The 16,892-nt window shown below is 39.6% G+C and overlaps 1 protein-coding gene across 3 annotated transcripts in view; it reads left to right on the top strand.

Annotated features, from left to right (window-relative positions):
• The window catches only part of ARMH4 (armadillo like helical domain containing 4), a 28,411-nt gene extending 12,588 nt beyond the window's left edge, over positions 1–15,823 (top strand). Inside the window, exons 2-8 of one of the 3 annotated variants that reach the window (XM_053475715.1) lie at positions 1,139–2,292; positions 4,238–4,480; positions 6,188–6,352; positions 11,902–12,156; positions 12,295–12,326; positions 14,177–14,311; positions 14,489–15,823. In XM_053475715.1, coding sequence (XP_053331690.1) covers positions 1,176–2,292; positions 4,238–4,480; positions 6,188–6,352; positions 11,902–12,156; positions 12,295–12,326; positions 14,177–14,311; positions 14,489–14,554 — 2,013 coding nt within the window. In that variant the 5' untranslated portion in view covers positions 1,139–1,175 and the 3' untranslated portion in view covers positions 14,555–15,823. Of the gene's footprint in view, positions 1–1,124; positions 2,293–4,237; positions 4,481–6,187; positions 6,353–11,901; positions 12,157–12,294; positions 12,327–14,176; positions 14,312–14,485 lie in introns of all 3 variants that reach the window. The other 2 variants (XM_053475713.1, XM_053475714.1) reach the window with 2 other exon arrangements.
• Positions 15,824–16,892: the final 1,069 nt, after the last annotated feature.

Below are 16,892 nucleotides of genomic sequence, written 5' to 3'. Positions count from 1 at the left end.
GACCAATGACTTGATCAAAGCCAGACATGGATGCTGGTACATCACTATTTATTGAGCCAGACATTTACAGTGGTACAGCATAACTCCCATCACTATATATTGGGTCAGTCATTGGCGGCAGTGCAGCATAACTCCCATCACTATTTATAGAGCCAGTCATTAACGGTAGTACAGCATAACTTCCATCACAATATAGGGAGCCAGAAATTGACTGAGCTACAGCATAACTCCCATCACTATATACAGAGCCAGAGTTTGACAGTGGTACAGAATAATTCACACATTCATAAACCCCATCACACGCTCACTAATGTTTTCTCACACGCTCGTTCACACTTTGATGCTCTAACAATGTCTCCCTACCTTTCCCGTGTTCCTGTCTCCTTTCTGCAGCTTATTTTCTTCTTCCTCCTCGCTTTCTTCCTCCTTCTAATTTTCTTCTCTTCTTCATCTGTCTTTCTCTTCTAAATAAGGGTGGTGAGCATGGTTTCAGTACTGAGCTATGACATCATATCCCATCGCTTGATTCTTTATGGCAATGCTAATGTAGTCTGTTCCATAGGTTTTCATTGGTCAAAGTTATCAAACTGGGTGATTAAGACTGAGCCAATCTGCTGTTTATCACAGGCAGCATGATAAGGAGTCAGAGTGGTTGTCTACTGTAGTAATTTGGAGTATTAATAATAGAAATGTATTTTTGAGTTAGATTTGTATACTGATTGCAGCTTTTATTTAGACTGACAGATGCTGTACCTTGTATAAAAACATCTCATTAAAGAAAAACAACACCACTCATGCTTATATTTATGCTTATACATACACATGTTTTTATATTTATAGAAACAGAATCAAAAGTATCAACATCATCTTCTGAAGAGTAGACTTCTGCAGTCAACTTCCTTCCTTCCTTTTTCTCTCTGGCTTACATGGCAATATCCATTTTCTTTAAGCTATAGCTAGAACAGCCCCCTCCATATTGATTATAGGTATTCCTTTGAATAGGGGCAGGTAAGGTTGATTGTAATATAATTCCCTCCTCTGCGAGCTGAGGCCACATCCCTTGATATGCATGCTGGCAAAAAATACATGTGTTTTTTTAACCATATAAAATGACATTATTTTAGTTTTGTCTCTTTAGGTTTTATTTGCACTAATGTGCTCCTCTACAATCTGATATGAAGAGATCACTCTTTCCAGTCTTTGTGGGGCTGTGTTCCTTACTACTGGGATCACCAGGAGCTAGATGTTTTTCTGTTGGAAAACGGGATGTTTTCACCATCCCAGAGATAAAAGAAGAACTTGGTGACATTGGTACAAATAGCACTGTCACCCCCAAACCATTTATTGAGACATCCCTAACTGTAACAGAGCCACCACTTAACAAGGATGTAGTCAACAGAACCAGAAATGGGACTTCACTAGAAAATATTTTGTCCGTTGAAGAAAAACCACAAAGTAGCCAGACTTCAGAAGTCAATAGCCCTATTCTTATAATTCATGATAATTCCAATGGGCAGGACAATACAACCGTGGAAAAGTTGATTTTAACTACTTCAGTGTCTACAGAGGATTATATCACAAGAATAACTTCTCTTGGAGACACCACAGAACTGGATTTATCTAAACATGACCAAGAAGTAGGCGGAAAAGACACAAAGCTAGAAGAAAGTAATTTAGAAAATCCACCTCAAGTTAACACTGTAGAAATGCTGACTACCAACCCAAGAACCAGCAGTACTAAGGTAGTAGATGACATGTCTACTGTTCCCTTAGCTTTTGTGGACCAGCCAGGCCAGGCCACGCTTGATAGCCTTTTAAAAGAGGAAACGGTCCCTGAAGAGATTTCAGTGACTTCAGTAAATGTAGAAAATGCTGTATCCCTTAATATACCTTATGATCTGGAATCTGCAACAGCGATAAGTAAAGAAACTAATTTCACTGTGCCATGGGCAAGTGAGGAATGGGATGATACAAAACTGACAACACAGATTTCCCTAACACTGAATACACAAAATGACATCACTCCAGCTCATGATACAACTACACATACTACAGATGGTAGCCCAGAGAGTGGAATAAGTTCATTGTTCAATACGTCTCCAGGAGTTGATGTCCAAGGTGACACAGACTTTATTGTTAACATACCTACAGAACAGATTCCAACCGATCATTCAGGACCTGCTGCTCCTACTGCAGATGATAGCACTACTATGGAGCAAAACAGCTCACCCTCAAAGCAGATCATAGACTCCGCAACCAGCTCAAGTCAGGAACTTTCTGCTTCAGAACAAGGTAATTCAAATAGCGATTTAACATTTTTGGAAAGAAATAGGTCCATCTAACCCTACAATGACATGGTAGAGTGCAGTAAAGCCTTTTAATTGGGGCAGCTTTATTTTTAAGGTCAGAACCACAATGTCATTTAAGTTTGTGATTTAAAGTCATACTGTAAGTTGAGTCAACGTAAAAGAAAAGGACTGCTTGTATAAGGAACTTCCAGCGGTGCTTTGTATACTTTATCACATTGTAGTGATCCATATCATGTTGCTGTGTCACATTCTTTTCTTATTCTCCAGTTGAAGGCTCCTTCGGATGACACTGAACTTTCCTTAGCGCTTACATTTTCCCTCAGGCAGGCAGCTACTGTCGCAACACAGTTGTAGTTTGCAGAAAAATGTGTTATTTGGTAGGAGGCGGAATGGACTGTTTGATTAAGAGAACACGGATGTCTTGGAATGTTAGCACTGGCTCCTGTTTCCCTGTGGCAGCCGGAATTAAGGCTTATGCTCCATTTCACATGCCTTATAGTGTAAAAATAATTAATAACATTAAATGCATTTTCAGATTTGATTATACAGCAACTGAATGAAAGCTTAATTTTGACTTCAATAATCATTCAGGTTTTAATATACAGTGGTTTTATATAGTTAAGAGAATTTGTTTAAAGGAACACTCCAGCCATCATACAGACTTTAATGGACACGATTGTCAAGCATCCCCTCTAAGTTAAAAGTTTGTTCCTGTGCAAGTACATGGAGAGATTCATTAGAATGCCCTTCTATACATTTCCAGTGTTTCCCCACTACCAACTCCTTGGCTTGCGGGGAATGCATTGAGCCGACCACATGCCAGTCAGCTCAAGCACTGGCTCGTGCAAGAGCTCTTGGGCTGTAAAGAGACCACCATGTGCGCATGCAGAGATATCCAGGTGAAAAAAATTGCAACACAAGAGTGAAATAACCGCTGTATTAAACTGCTTAATTTAAAATGTGCCACAACTTGCATTAGAGGAGATTCAGAGTCAGCTCAGGCACTACATATCTCCCAAGTGTCCTGGTTTTAGCAGGACAATCCCTTTTATCTGCTGTGACAAGCACAGGGAGCTGAAATAATGTGCAATTGCAGCTCTCTTGCTACGTTGTGAAGCTGGTCACCACAAGGTAGCTCTTCTGGTAAGGGGAGTGGGTGGTCTCACATTTTGCCCCATCTACTCCCACCTGGATCCCTGGCCACTCATGGCCTCAAGCAGCACCCTCAACACCAGTGTCCTGATTTGGATAGTATTGGCACTGTAGTCAGAGGTAAGCCAATGGTTGGAACGCAATATCAAACAACCACCAATAAGTTTACAACAGGGGATGGAGATTTTTAGTCATAATCAAGGTAAAAGTCCAGAGAGATGATAAACTGGGTCCATTAGTGAGTACCAGAAACCCAAAACTGCTGCTATTTAATCGGCTTTAGATCACATGGTGACCCAGGGCACAATAAGGTTGCAGGACGTTTAAGCCAATCATATGTGGCAAACATAGCTCTGCCTGGCTAGGTTTCTAGTTACTGGTTGTTGTCCTGATTGGGTCCTGGTGTACTGCGTACTGGTCGCTGGCATCAGTGAGAGCACTCTCCTACGTCAGTGGGACCACTTGCTTCCCGCAAGGGGGTTCCGGATAACTCCAGCACGTTCTGCATAAACAGTCCAATCACATCCCATATGTTTTACATATGTAGTCAGTTCTAGTCCTATTGATCACAGAACTAAATAATAATTATGATGGCATCCAAAGCACTCGACTGCCCAATGACAAAGCTGTAAACAGGTCCATATACATCTAAGTATAAGTAGCACAAACAAAAGCTTATTGGTAACATCAGTAACTGCTTTTCATACTATAGTCTCTTCTTAATGACAGGTTCATGAGAGGCTGTTAGCATCTTGTCTTCATTTTAATTATTGCAGGTGTCAAACAGGAGGTCTCTGAAGTAGCCGTGCACCGTGATGCCACACCATCAGCTGCCGTTTTTATGGACGTTACTACTAAAGAAAACAGCCAGAAGCTTGACTCCAGTAACAATGATGACGAGCCCACTTCAGAGGACCCATTGCCTGGCAGCAGTACGCCACCTCTTGAAGTTGTCAAAAACACTGATGATGCTGATTCTTCATATTATGTGTCGTCAGCTGGAATGCCTGTGGTTGAAGGTAAGTCTGGAATGCTAACGAGAAACCCTGAAAAACAATCTAAATTACAATGTTTGCATAAAGTATTATTCTACAGGGGAAAACAGTTTGCATTTGTAATTCATATTATGCCAGTAATCCTTTTAATTTTCCTATTCATCAGTTCACTTTGACGGCGGCGTGTTAAAGTACCGTGAACATGTTAATAATGACGCCATTGGAGAGGTTATTCCTAACTGGTGCTTGTTATGATAATCTCACTGACAGATTCATGCCAACTTTACAGCACTTCTAATTGGAGTTGCCAGAGACATGATAACAATTGTTTAGGTTAGTAATGTTATGATCTAGTACGTTCAACAAATGCAGGCTACACCAACATGCCTAGTCCTCATGAAGGTGGTTCTATAAATGGTGCCCATTGACCAGCTTAGTGTCCTGGGAGTTTGAAAGTGAGTCCAATGTCTGTTGTCGCCCTTCCACTTTTATACCACCCCATCAGTGAAGTAAAACTTTATTACAGCTGAGCTTCTGGCCCTGTAATTAAAGTGACTCAGAACAAAATATGGTATTGTAGAATATTTTTTTCAGCTTGCTTTTACAATTCCATAAAAGATTTGGAGTGACCCACTCATCATGATTACAGAAAGGATCCTATATTCTATTTGTAGGATTGTACACTAAATGAAGTACATGGACACCCCTCTTAATTATTGAGCTAAGGTGTGACAGCCGTATTGATTGTGGGTGTATAAAATCCAGCACATAGGCAGCCATTTCTATAGACAAACTTTGCCAGTGAAATGGGTCGTATTGAAGAGGTCAATGACTTTAAATGTGGCAGTGTCACAGGACGGCACCTTTACCGGTGGTATATTTACCTCCACCTCTGTGGTTAGATCACTGGTATGCTTTAAGAAATGTAGCCCAAGGATATGATGTCATTAGTTCCAGTGAAGGGTAATGTTAATGATACAAACTAAGAATGCAAAAAAAACAGAATGTTGCAGAATCTTGTAATACCTTTTTTTATTGGACTAACAGTATTTAAAATAATAGACGAGCTTTCGGGAGTCCTCCCTTTATCAAGTCAAAAGTGAGAAATGCTTTTGACTTGATAAAGGGAAGACTCCCGAAAGCTTGTCTATTATTTTAAATACTGTTAGTCCAATAAAAAAGGTATTACAAGATTCTGCAACATTCTGCTTTTTTGCATTCTTATACACTGGACTAATACGGCTACCCCAAACTACTGATGCAAACTATAAAGATATACTATATCTTGCATGCTTCCAACTTTGTGGCAACAGTCTGGCCCTTTCCTGCCCCAGTGCACAAAGTGCATAAAGACATGGTTGGATGAGATTGGCGTGGAAGAACTCGACTGGCCCGCACAGAGCCCTGACCTCAACCCCACTCATTACCTATGGAATGAACTGGAACGTAGGTTGCGAGCCGGGCCGTCTTGTCCAGCATCAGTTGCCTGACCTCACAAATGGATGTGGATGAATAGGTAAAACCCCCACATTGGAGGCTGTTATATCTGCAAAAGGGAGCCAACTCCTTAGAAATGCCCATGATTTGGGAAAAGAGTCCAACAAACTCATAAGGGTGTGATACTTTTTGTCATATAATATACTAGTGACATTTGTATTTTCTACTAGTGTGGAAATCTTAATATTTAAGCATTTCCAGTCTAGTCCCTAATTGCATTTGTGTCTGTTTCAGTGACTACCGCTGTATTAATTATGGCAGATACTGACAAAGATAAGGCGATGACAGTCGGCACAGTTACATCTGCACCTCTGACCTCCCAAACGAATGTCCTGGCTCCCCCTGCAAGACGAGTCAGTTCCACAGAGGCTGATGGGTTGGAAAAGCAGGATTCTGAGGGTATGGATAACATGGCAACCAACCATATAATCATTGCACAAATATTAAAAGTGTACTGCAAATCATACTGGGGATTCATTCATACAGCCGCGTATTATTTAGTCTACTAGTTTAAAGCCTAATTAGACGGAGTGGTATGAAATGTAGGAATCATGCAGTCGTTTACAAAACTGATTATTTTAGGACACAGGAAAGCGATCTGTCAAAATTATATATTTTATATGTTCATAGTCACTGCTATTTAAAGCCAAACAGGACACTTACTTGTGGATGGGGCCCTCAGGACAGGTTGCTGGGGCCACAACATTTCATATCACACTATTTCACTTTAAATAGAATAGTTCCCTTTTATCTCTAAAACAGATGAATATGTAACACATTACTTTTGAATAATTTTTCCATCTAATTGAATCTCAAGGGGTTAACAACGGTTGGATATCTGGATCAGTAGCCACGCAGATAAACACCATTCGGCCCCTCTAGTATCCACATTTTTCCTGATGAAAAGTCTTAGACCTTCATTAGTCCTTGGTCTTGTCTTAGAATCAGGACACATTTCTGCCTAGCCCATGTATGTTTAAGATCACCAGATTAACCTCTACCTGCATGCAATGCATAGAGGGCTCACTTGCAGGCATGCCGGGACCCTCCTACTGTTGCATTATGTGTAACATTTGTGTGCATCTGGTTGTGTAAGTATATGTTTTAGGGTGTGTGTCTGTTTGTGTGGATTCCTTGGTCTGTGTTTTAGTGTGAGTATCAGGTAGTTTTAGTGTGAGTGCCCCTCTTGAGAACAGGCTCTGGATTGACCACTCTTTACATTTACAGATCTATGTATTCTTTTAACATGCTAACATTCATGCTTCAAAGATTAACACATTACGTTAAATAGTGATGCTGTTATACTACAAAACTGCCCTGTAACAGCTTGCTCTGTACCATCTTATAGCTAATCTTTATGTCATTTAACATATATATTTATCTTTATGTCAGGAGATCCTATCAAACTCTATACTCCCAGACTTCATTGATTTCTAGATTGTAAAATGGCTTTAGCAGTTGCAGTGTACTTCCAGAAGAGGGCAGTGCAGTTTGAAAAAACAAAGAATCTATAAAATGTGACTTTTGGGTCCATTCGATAAAAGGACAGAGTTTGCAGGAGAGTTGGACAGTCCTTGATATCACTATACATTATCAACTACAAACCCCAGTAGGCTTCTCTTGTAGGAAGGTCCCAGCTGACCCCATACAATGTATAGCTCTAGAGTGTAAGCTTTTACGCAGGGCCCCCTTTGCCTATTATACATTTGCCAATTATAGTTTTGTCATACCTTTGAATGTATGGACTGTAAGAAGCATAACATGTTTATATATAACTAAAAGGGAACAATAATAATAATAATAACTAAATCACGAAGGTGTATTGGGAAGCCCCCCCCCATATATTATACAAAGACTTCTCACTACAAATAAACCTTTCTCACCCTGTCATAACTAAAAGCCTTTTGTAAAAGTTTACTAATCCATAATGTTTACACTAAAGTTTAATATTTGCAACTGAATGAAGATTTCATATTTAGAATAATAACCTGTCAGATTAGTAAAACTGCTATATCAGAACTGATCTTAGTTTAATGAGTTAATCACTCATATACGGAGAACTATTTCAATTGTTTAAGTTAAACAACGATAATTATATAGCATACATATTCTGGTATTTGTCTAAATGTTAATGTTTAATAACTAAAGTGGTTAAAGAAGATATATTAAAACAAAACAAAAACATCAGCTGGGTCCACATTACAAAACAAACATAACATTTAACCCCTTCAGGACTGGGATTTTGATACTAACGTGTTACTAAAGGACCGGAGCCGTTTTTGTGTTTTGGCTATGTCTTTCTTCAACTGTAATATCACCCACACAAATCATACATTGTTTTTTTCAGCACAAGTAGGGCTTTCATTTGAAACCATATTAAGCTGGGTAGTACATTGTTTTGTTTGAAATAAACTGGAAAAAGTGGGGAAAAAATGAAAAAAAAAAAATTTTTTGTATACATACAAATTGTACACAGATTGAACGAATGGGAAAAAATTATCCAAAATATATTCATTAACTTGTCCTGATTTGGAAACCACCCAACATGGCCAGGATTTTCATCTATTTTGACCAGTATAGGGCAAATATTGCAAGGCATGCATCACGTTTTTAAGATGTAATTTTTTTCAAATTTGGCATGGTAGTCTAATAACTGCAATAGTTGTCACAGATACTGATTATCCCCCCAAAATAAATGTTTATGAATAGTAGATAAGTCAAGGTGTACAACTAGGGTCATTTTGACACTTTCAAACAGGGATTTTATCGCCAATTGCTGCCAAATTTTGAGGTATTTTTATTATTTTTATTTTTTGCATATGTTGCTTGAGATTATATTATATTTTGTATAGAATATGTGCAACTGCAGAAAAAAACACCAAATTGTGTTCACCAACATCCTCCAGTTCCAACAAGGCCTCACATGCACGGTTTATGCAGTTTTTGAGGAAGCTATGAGGGAAAACTTGAACATGCGCATTTTAGTTTTCAAATTTGCAATTTTCAGAAATTGGTTTACTGGGCCCATATCCCAATTGGGACATTTTGAAAACCCCCCCACTGTAAATTACCCCATAAAAGTATATGTTTATGAACAGTAGACAAGTCAAGGTTTTCAACTAGGGTAATTTTGACAGTTTTCAGGCAGCTATTTCTTCACTGATTTCTGCCAAATTTCAATGTTGAATTGAATTTCTTGCACACCCTAAGTGCAACAGTGGAAGAAAACACCACATTGTGTTCACAAACATCCCCTGATTCCAAAAAGGCCTCACATGCATGGTTCATGCATTTTTTGAGGAAGCTATGAGGCCAAAACTGGAACATGCACATTTTTTTTAGAAATTGGTTTACTGGGCCCATATCTCATTTGGGACATTTTGGAAGTCCCCCACTATAAATTACTCCATAAAAGCTTAGGAACAGTAGACAAGTAAATGTGCTCAACTAGGGTAATTTTGACAGTTTTCATGCTTGTTAGTGATAAGTTTAGGCCACTGACATTGACCAGGGAGTGCTATTATTTTTTTTAACTCTTTCAATGCTGATGCTCCATTGGAGCACAGCATTGACTGATATTTAGTCCCCATAAGCTTGTGGGGATAAATGTTGACCCCTGCAATGCCGCAATGGGGGCTCGTTTTTGCTGTTGCTGGTCTGCCTGGAAGACCACCAGCAACAGAGCCCTGGGAATTAACGGGAATTAACCCCTAAAATGCCATGATCGCGGCATTGAAGGGGTTAATGCTGCACTGTCGCTCTCATGGAGCGATCAGGCAGCCAGGGGGATGTTGTGTCAGCTCCTCACACTTGTGTGGGGACCCAGTCAACACTCAACCCCTTTCCTGAAGCTGCCTGTATCAGCTAAAAAACCTTTTCAGCCTACAGAATCACTCCATGGGAGTGATCACAGGCTCGGGGGGCGGGCTCGGAGTGGCTGTGCTGGTCTGCCCAGACTCCTGGGCAGACAGCAGTGCCCCCGCAATCACCACGAATGTGGCGATGTAGGGGCGGGTTTTGGGGATGACGTACCTGGTACGTCCCGGTCTGGTGGTGACGCATGACCAGGAAGTACCAGGTACGTCCCGGTCTGGAAGGGGTTAACGTAATGTGTTCATTGTTTGTACATAGATTTGTAGAACAACAATGGTGTTTTGGTCTTTTACTGAACTTTGTTTATTTTATACCATTTTTTCCTGTGAAAAAGTGCATGTTATCTCAGCTTGGATTAATTGAATGAGTTTACAAAAATTGTAAATTTTGCATGAATATACACCGATCAGCCATATCATTATGACCACCTGCCTAATATTGTGTAGGTCCCCCCTTTGCTGCCTAAACAGCCCCGATCCGTTAGGCATTGACTCCAATAGACCTCTGAAGGTGTGCTGTGGTATCTGGCACCAAGACGTTAGCAGAAGATCATTTAAGTCCTGTAAGTTGCAAGATGTGGATCCTGGTGTTGTGTGTTCTCCAGGTAAGCGATGCACCCAGCCATCCAAGTGATGTGAAAGAAAAAACGTGATTCATCAGACCAGCCACCTTCCATTGCTCCGTGGTCCAGTTCTTATCCTGACGTGCCCTTTGTAGGCCCTTTCAGCAGTGGACAGGGGTCATCATGGGCGCCCTGACTAGTCTGCGGTTACGCCATACACAACAAACTGCGATGCACTGTGTGTGTTCTGACAGCATTAACTTTTTCAGCAATTTCAGCTATAGTAGCTCGTCTGGTGGATTTGACCACACGTCTGCTTTTCCTTCCTTGGACCACTTTTGATAGGTACTGACCACTGCGGACTGGGAACACTCACTCTAGCCATCACAATTTGGCCCTTGTCAACGTCGCTCAGGTCCTTACACTTGTCCATTTTTCCTGCTTCTAACACATCAACTTTGAGGACAAAATGTTGACTTACTGTATCCCACCTAGTGACAGGTGCCATGATAACAAGATTAACAGTGTTATTCACTTCACCTGTCAGTGCTCATCATGTTATGGCTGATCGGTGTACAGCCTCATGCTACACAACTAAGCTTTATTTCATGCTGAATAACTTTTAAACTAGAATGTATCTTAAATAGAAAACAATCTTTAATTTAAATGTGTTTAAAATAAAAAACAAAATCGATTTTCTTACTCTCTGAACACTGGTCAACCAAAAGGTATCTCACGGATCTTTGGACGCTTGGGTCATTTTTGTGAAACACTTCATTAACATTCTTGTCCTCTGTAATCTGATCTCGCATGTGCCTATTATCTCCTCCTGATTCATTTCATCTTCTTACGTCTGTTTTGGACAATTCCTCTTTCTCTTTTATTTATTTAGCTCTGTAAAGTTTGCTGGCTTGCATGTTACATCTCCCTCCAGCCATGCAGAACTGCCGGGAGGGGTATGTTGTCACCCAGTTGTCACTGTTTTATTATTTACTAATGCTTCAGTGAGTCATTGATACTTTATCCTTTCATTCTTCTGTACTATTGACTTTGCTTTTTCACCTCCTCACAACCTGGATGTGGTCAGTGTGTTTTTTTTCTGCTTTTTACATTTGAATGGCTGCCAGAAAATCAAAACACACTCTAACTCACAAGGAGGTCTGCCGAGCCTCCATTATCTCTCACAGTCCTTAATAATATTCAGAATACGTGAAAACCTTGCTCTTGTATGACGCCATCGACAGGTGATGCGTCGGTTTGTGGTCTGTGGTATGTGCTGTACATCTGTTTTAGGTTAAACATATATCCGCGCATGAACTGTGACCTTGTTGCTGAAATTTCTATATGTATCCCCAGTTATAGGGGATATTTAATTGTTATTTTACTACTGACCATTAAAACACTTTCAAATTAGGGGCTACCTTTTTATGATTTAACATCCTTTATATATATATATAGCTGCAGTCTCAAGCAGTAATGAAATGTCTTATCTGTTTTATGACCCTTGATACAGAAACAGCTGAGGAAGATGAGGACGAAGAAGACGACGATGAAGATGATGGAGATGAAGATGAAGAAGAGGATGATGACAAATATACAGACTCCTTAAATGAGAGTGTAGAAGGAGATTCATATATGGCACAATTCACCCTCCCAGGCTTGCCCTCCCAGGAGCCTTTAGAAGACAAGAACAATGTTGTGTTGGTAGATGGGGCAGCATACCAGGTTCCTGACTCCCAGGAATGGGAACAGCAAAACCAAGGATTAGGTAAGAGAAAGTGCTGCATATACAATAAAACTTTCACTTTTCTCCTTGTATTTTAATTTTACCATTTAAAAGTTTTAAAGTTACGTCACATTTCACATACATATAGTTATTTCCTCTCTTTATATTTTGTATTTTCAGTAAGAAGCTGGATGGAGAAACTTAAAGACAAGGTAACTCAATTTAACATTAAAGAATTACACCACCCTTAATGGTATTTCTAGTTAATTGAGCATGGAGAAGCCCACTGGACAAGTACATTGTTGCGAATTCTCCAACAGTACAGCAAGCGGATCCGCTGATCCCTGAACCGTCTCTGTCCGTATTGCACGGTGTTTACATAGTTGTGAAATCAGCTTGATTCAATGACCCATCTAGAAAGTAGACCACTGAGAAAAAAAACAGCCTCCTCTTTGTAATGGAGCATTAAATTAGTGTACAACGGCCTAAAAGATCTATACCTACTTGAAAATCTAGCTATACTTCATATAATCCCTTAGGGGAGGATTCTAACAAATGCAAAACTCGGTGCGGACAGACCATTCAATCGCTAAGCATGCTTTTCACCTGCGTTAAGTCCAACTAACATTTGGGCAGCTCATTGAGTGGAGCCCTGTAAGTGCAAAGACACAGACATAGGGTCTCAATGTTCCTGATGATCCGTCATAAGTATGTATATATATTACATAGAGGTATATATTACCTCCCAGAATGACTGAGAAACAGATCAACATGAAGTTCTTAATTTGAAAGAATCCAGATCTGCTCCCCATCCATTATTAAAACCTAAATAACTTTACAGGCTTTAATATAACATTTTACTCACTGCTTCCTTACAATTTACTATGTAATAAATCTTCTTTGACTGTACAAATAGTTGAAACCATTACCTCCTCTATACTGGCTGTTCTTTCTAATAAAGCAATGAGACACAATTTTGGTGCACTGCAGATACATCTGCATAGATCCCAGCCAACTGATATACATTCATCCGGACATTGTAAAGAATTGTCTGTCCCAGCCGAGTAATACAGTAACACAGTAATACATCACTTATAGCAGTGCCGCATTACACTCTGTGATATATGAGAACAATACCAAGAAACAGGAGTACATCTTTGTTTATTAGACAACTATTACAACAGACCTTTACATGCGCACTTTGTAAAAAGTTTTTTTTTTGGCAACAGTTGCAATCACAGATTTTCTCATAAGTACATTAATTTACTTTATATCATTTCCTGTGTTGGCCCAATAACATGTTTCATTTTTGACTAAAAGCTCCAGTAAATACAACACAGGGTGTGTCTGGAACAGTTTGAGTTGAGATGTTTAGGTTTTGTAGAATTTAAATGACTGAGATGGGTTATGTGACTTTACTGGTCATTGACAGGCATTTCCGTCACTGAGTGAAGTATTTAGGAAAAAATGCAGTCATATGTAATGTGACTTTTAGGACTGTAGGACGCATACCCAGAAAACATTCAGCAATCCTATGTTTTAGGGTTCCAGAGAAGTGGGATGTTACAGCGAGGTAGCCATTCCTGGCAGTACAAGTTATTATTTCAGTCTCACGTATCAGGTAGCGTTGATTGATGAGATATTTACAGAAATCAATTTTCTAGTTGAAAAATCTGCTTCAAGCCCATGAAGTGAACTTGCTGAAAAATGATAGGCTTTGAAGTGATGATTTATATGTTTGGATCATTATAGTCATTAAGACAATCGCTGTCACGTGTTGCTCAAAGTATGACTTACTAATGAAGGACATTCTGTGAAGCATTAATAACTTGGATGGTCCGTGTTTTGGAATGTTCAAGTGTCTTTAGGGACAGTTTGCCTGTCAGATATATTAGAGAACTGCTAAAGCTTTTAAATTCTTTAACACATTGAATGCGTATGGGTTTGGAATGCTTTGGCAGTCAAAGGGCTGTCTGGTCTTGAAGATAATGAATTCTGTGCCTGGTAATGGGCTATTAGAATAAATGAAGAATTATTCATGCTGCTGCCCATTTTAATGCAGGCTGGGTACATGTCTGGCATGTTGGCACCAGTGGGAGTTGGGATCGGTGGAGCTCTTTCTATCCTCGGAGTTCTGTACGGCATAAAGTTTATGAATCGCCGCAGGAGAAATGGCATTAAACAGCATAAGAGAAAGGTATGATTATTCATCAAAAAGACCTGCCTTTTACTTAGTATTCATTTTTCCTGTCTCACATTAATCTTGAGGAGTCTTTCACTGGAATGTTTTATTATCCATTCCAAACCTCTCTCGGATTGCTTACTATTTCCATTGTAATCCTTTGTTGCCTTCATCTCTTTTGTCTTTAAGCAGAGAGAATTTAACAGCATGCAGGATCGAGTGATGCTCTTAGCTGACAGTTCGGAAGATGAGTTTTGAACCATTACTGCCTGAATGCGGGGAATTTTGCAACGAAAATTTTGAAAACCAAAATGACATTTTCACTGCTATTAGCCAGCTGTATAACACCTAGTAGTAATTACCATGCGTTGGGGTCGATGGCATGTTGTCTTGTACAATGATCCTTGTTTTCACTTGACTGTGAAATAAGTCCTATCATCCGGCCAGCCTCTGGTGGATTCCAGCCTGCAAACCCTGTTTGAATACACGCTGCTCCTTGACAATATGCAGAGTTCGTATCGTGCAAGTGATATATGTTTTATATACGTTTTTTCTTTTGTACTGAATTACACTGTTATTATCAATGTACTTATCTTGTGAAGAACGCCAAAGCTACAAATGGTAAGGACCACATTACATCAAAACGAAGTTAAAGAAGCAATCTCGCTCCACATAAAAATACAGAAATATCCTGCCATGCATTGATTGCATTTGTGTGTAAGGTGGGTAGGGAAATATTCCTTATTTAGAGGTATTATGTGACTAATTTGGGGTCACATATTTTTATTTTGTGTTTCTGAAAACAGAAACAAATGTTGAAATGGTCATCACATTAAGAAGCAATAGACTTTACATTAATGGTTTTTGGGGTATCTGGGGCATGTGTGTAAAATGCATTGGTCAGCTCCTCTTACCCAGAGTAAGAAGATTGTATACAATATACATTATCTGCAATACACCACTAATCATGCAATAAAGAACTTAGCACGGATTTATACTACACGGGAGGTTATTGAAAGAAGTTGTATCCACAGCGACCTTCCTGAAAATGGTAGTCCCTCTAATAGAAATCTGATTTATCGGAATGGAGGTTAAAGATGTTTATAAAACGGGTTGCATTATCAGCATGCTTATTGTGTGAATATCTAAACTAACTGTATAATATGCAAACTGGGAACTGTCCTTAAAGGACATTTTTCTGCTGTAAATAAGGAAACTATAAAATTAGCTAAATTTTGTTCTTCAGTGGCTTTATTTAAAGATAAAATGCATTTCATGTTCATGTCCTTAAAGGAACGGCATAGCGTATACTGTACCTAGAAACCGCACCATATGTCATAGAAATAAGGAAACACTTTTGATTTGTGGGCAGTGCATTGATCATAACTCAGTTCTCCACAGGTATACCATGATGTGTGCTTTAAATTCACCAGTTAGTAATCCAGGTCACTAAAAACATTATGACAAACATTTGACTTTGTAATCATTGGTTTGATATTAGACTGGAATAAATATCTTATTAACCTGTTTGGTGCATGATGTTTCACTACACAATTCTAATTCTGCTGAAAAAAAACCCAAAAAACAAGGGTTGAATTCCCGTCCAAGAACCGCGCTACTATTTATTACAGGAAAAATGTTATCTAGCATGGAGGGGTAGGGTGCTAAGTAGAAAAAAGCTAGTAGAAATGAAGGTATTAAAGTGAAGGAACAATTATTTAAGTAACATTGTGCTTCATTCCTATTTTTGGTTGGCAATGATTATATAACCGTAATGATCAGAGCGGATCCACAGTGCAGAACCAAGGGACTGATCCAGAATCCGGCACCAGCAGAAAAATACACAAGTCCAAAAGCATGGGCAAATACGAGCCGAATTCAAGGGCAGGTGCAGGCAGAATAGTCCAAAATAGGCCAAAAGGTCAAAGCAACTAAAAACACCAGCAAAAAATGCAAAGCCCAGAGCACAAGAGAAAAAAAAACTCTTTGGCTGGCAACTGTAGGACAGCTAAACAGTCCTTAAATAGGTCTTGTAGGACCCCCCCCACCACCACCACCACACCTTTAGATGATAGAGGGGCGGGGAGAAATAAGGAGTATGTTCTTTTAATTGGTATCTTTTGCACGCGCATCGAGCCTCTGATTGCTTGTCATTGCGGAACTCCGTGTCTGCCGGCAGAAGACTCCACTTGGATTCCCTGCTATGTTGGTAGTAGCAGCAGGGAGAGGAGGTAAGAGGGTGACAGTTTAATTCATTCACATTGCAGACATTGATAGTTGCTCCCATAGAAACTGGAAAAGCTACTTAAATTATGTGATTAAACCTTAAAGGAACACTCCAGCCACTTTATGCATTTACATACGTATGATAGGTGAGAGGTACCTTGTATCTCAGTCTGTGGGAGAAATTATTTCATTAGTGGGATGCCATTCGCATTGTTATGAACAGTAATTTCAGTGGCATGGAAATGATCTATAACTTTGCCGCTCTTCTGCCTCAGTTCTGCCTCTCCTTCACTCCGTGAGCCTACATCAGCTACAGTGGTACTATCCCCCAAATATTTGGGCAGCCAACAGTGTGGCGTCAGTGGAAAAA

This window comes from Spea bombifrons, chromosome 9, assembly GCF_027358695.1.
Source record: "Spea bombifrons isolate aSpeBom1 chromosome 9, aSpeBom1.2.pri, whole genome shotgun sequence".
Taxonomy (NCBI): domain Eukaryota; kingdom Metazoa; phylum Chordata; class Amphibia; order Anura; family Pelobatidae; genus Spea; species Spea bombifrons.
Note: the sequence above shows the minus strand (reverse complement) of the source record. Positions and strands in the feature narration are given on the sequence as shown.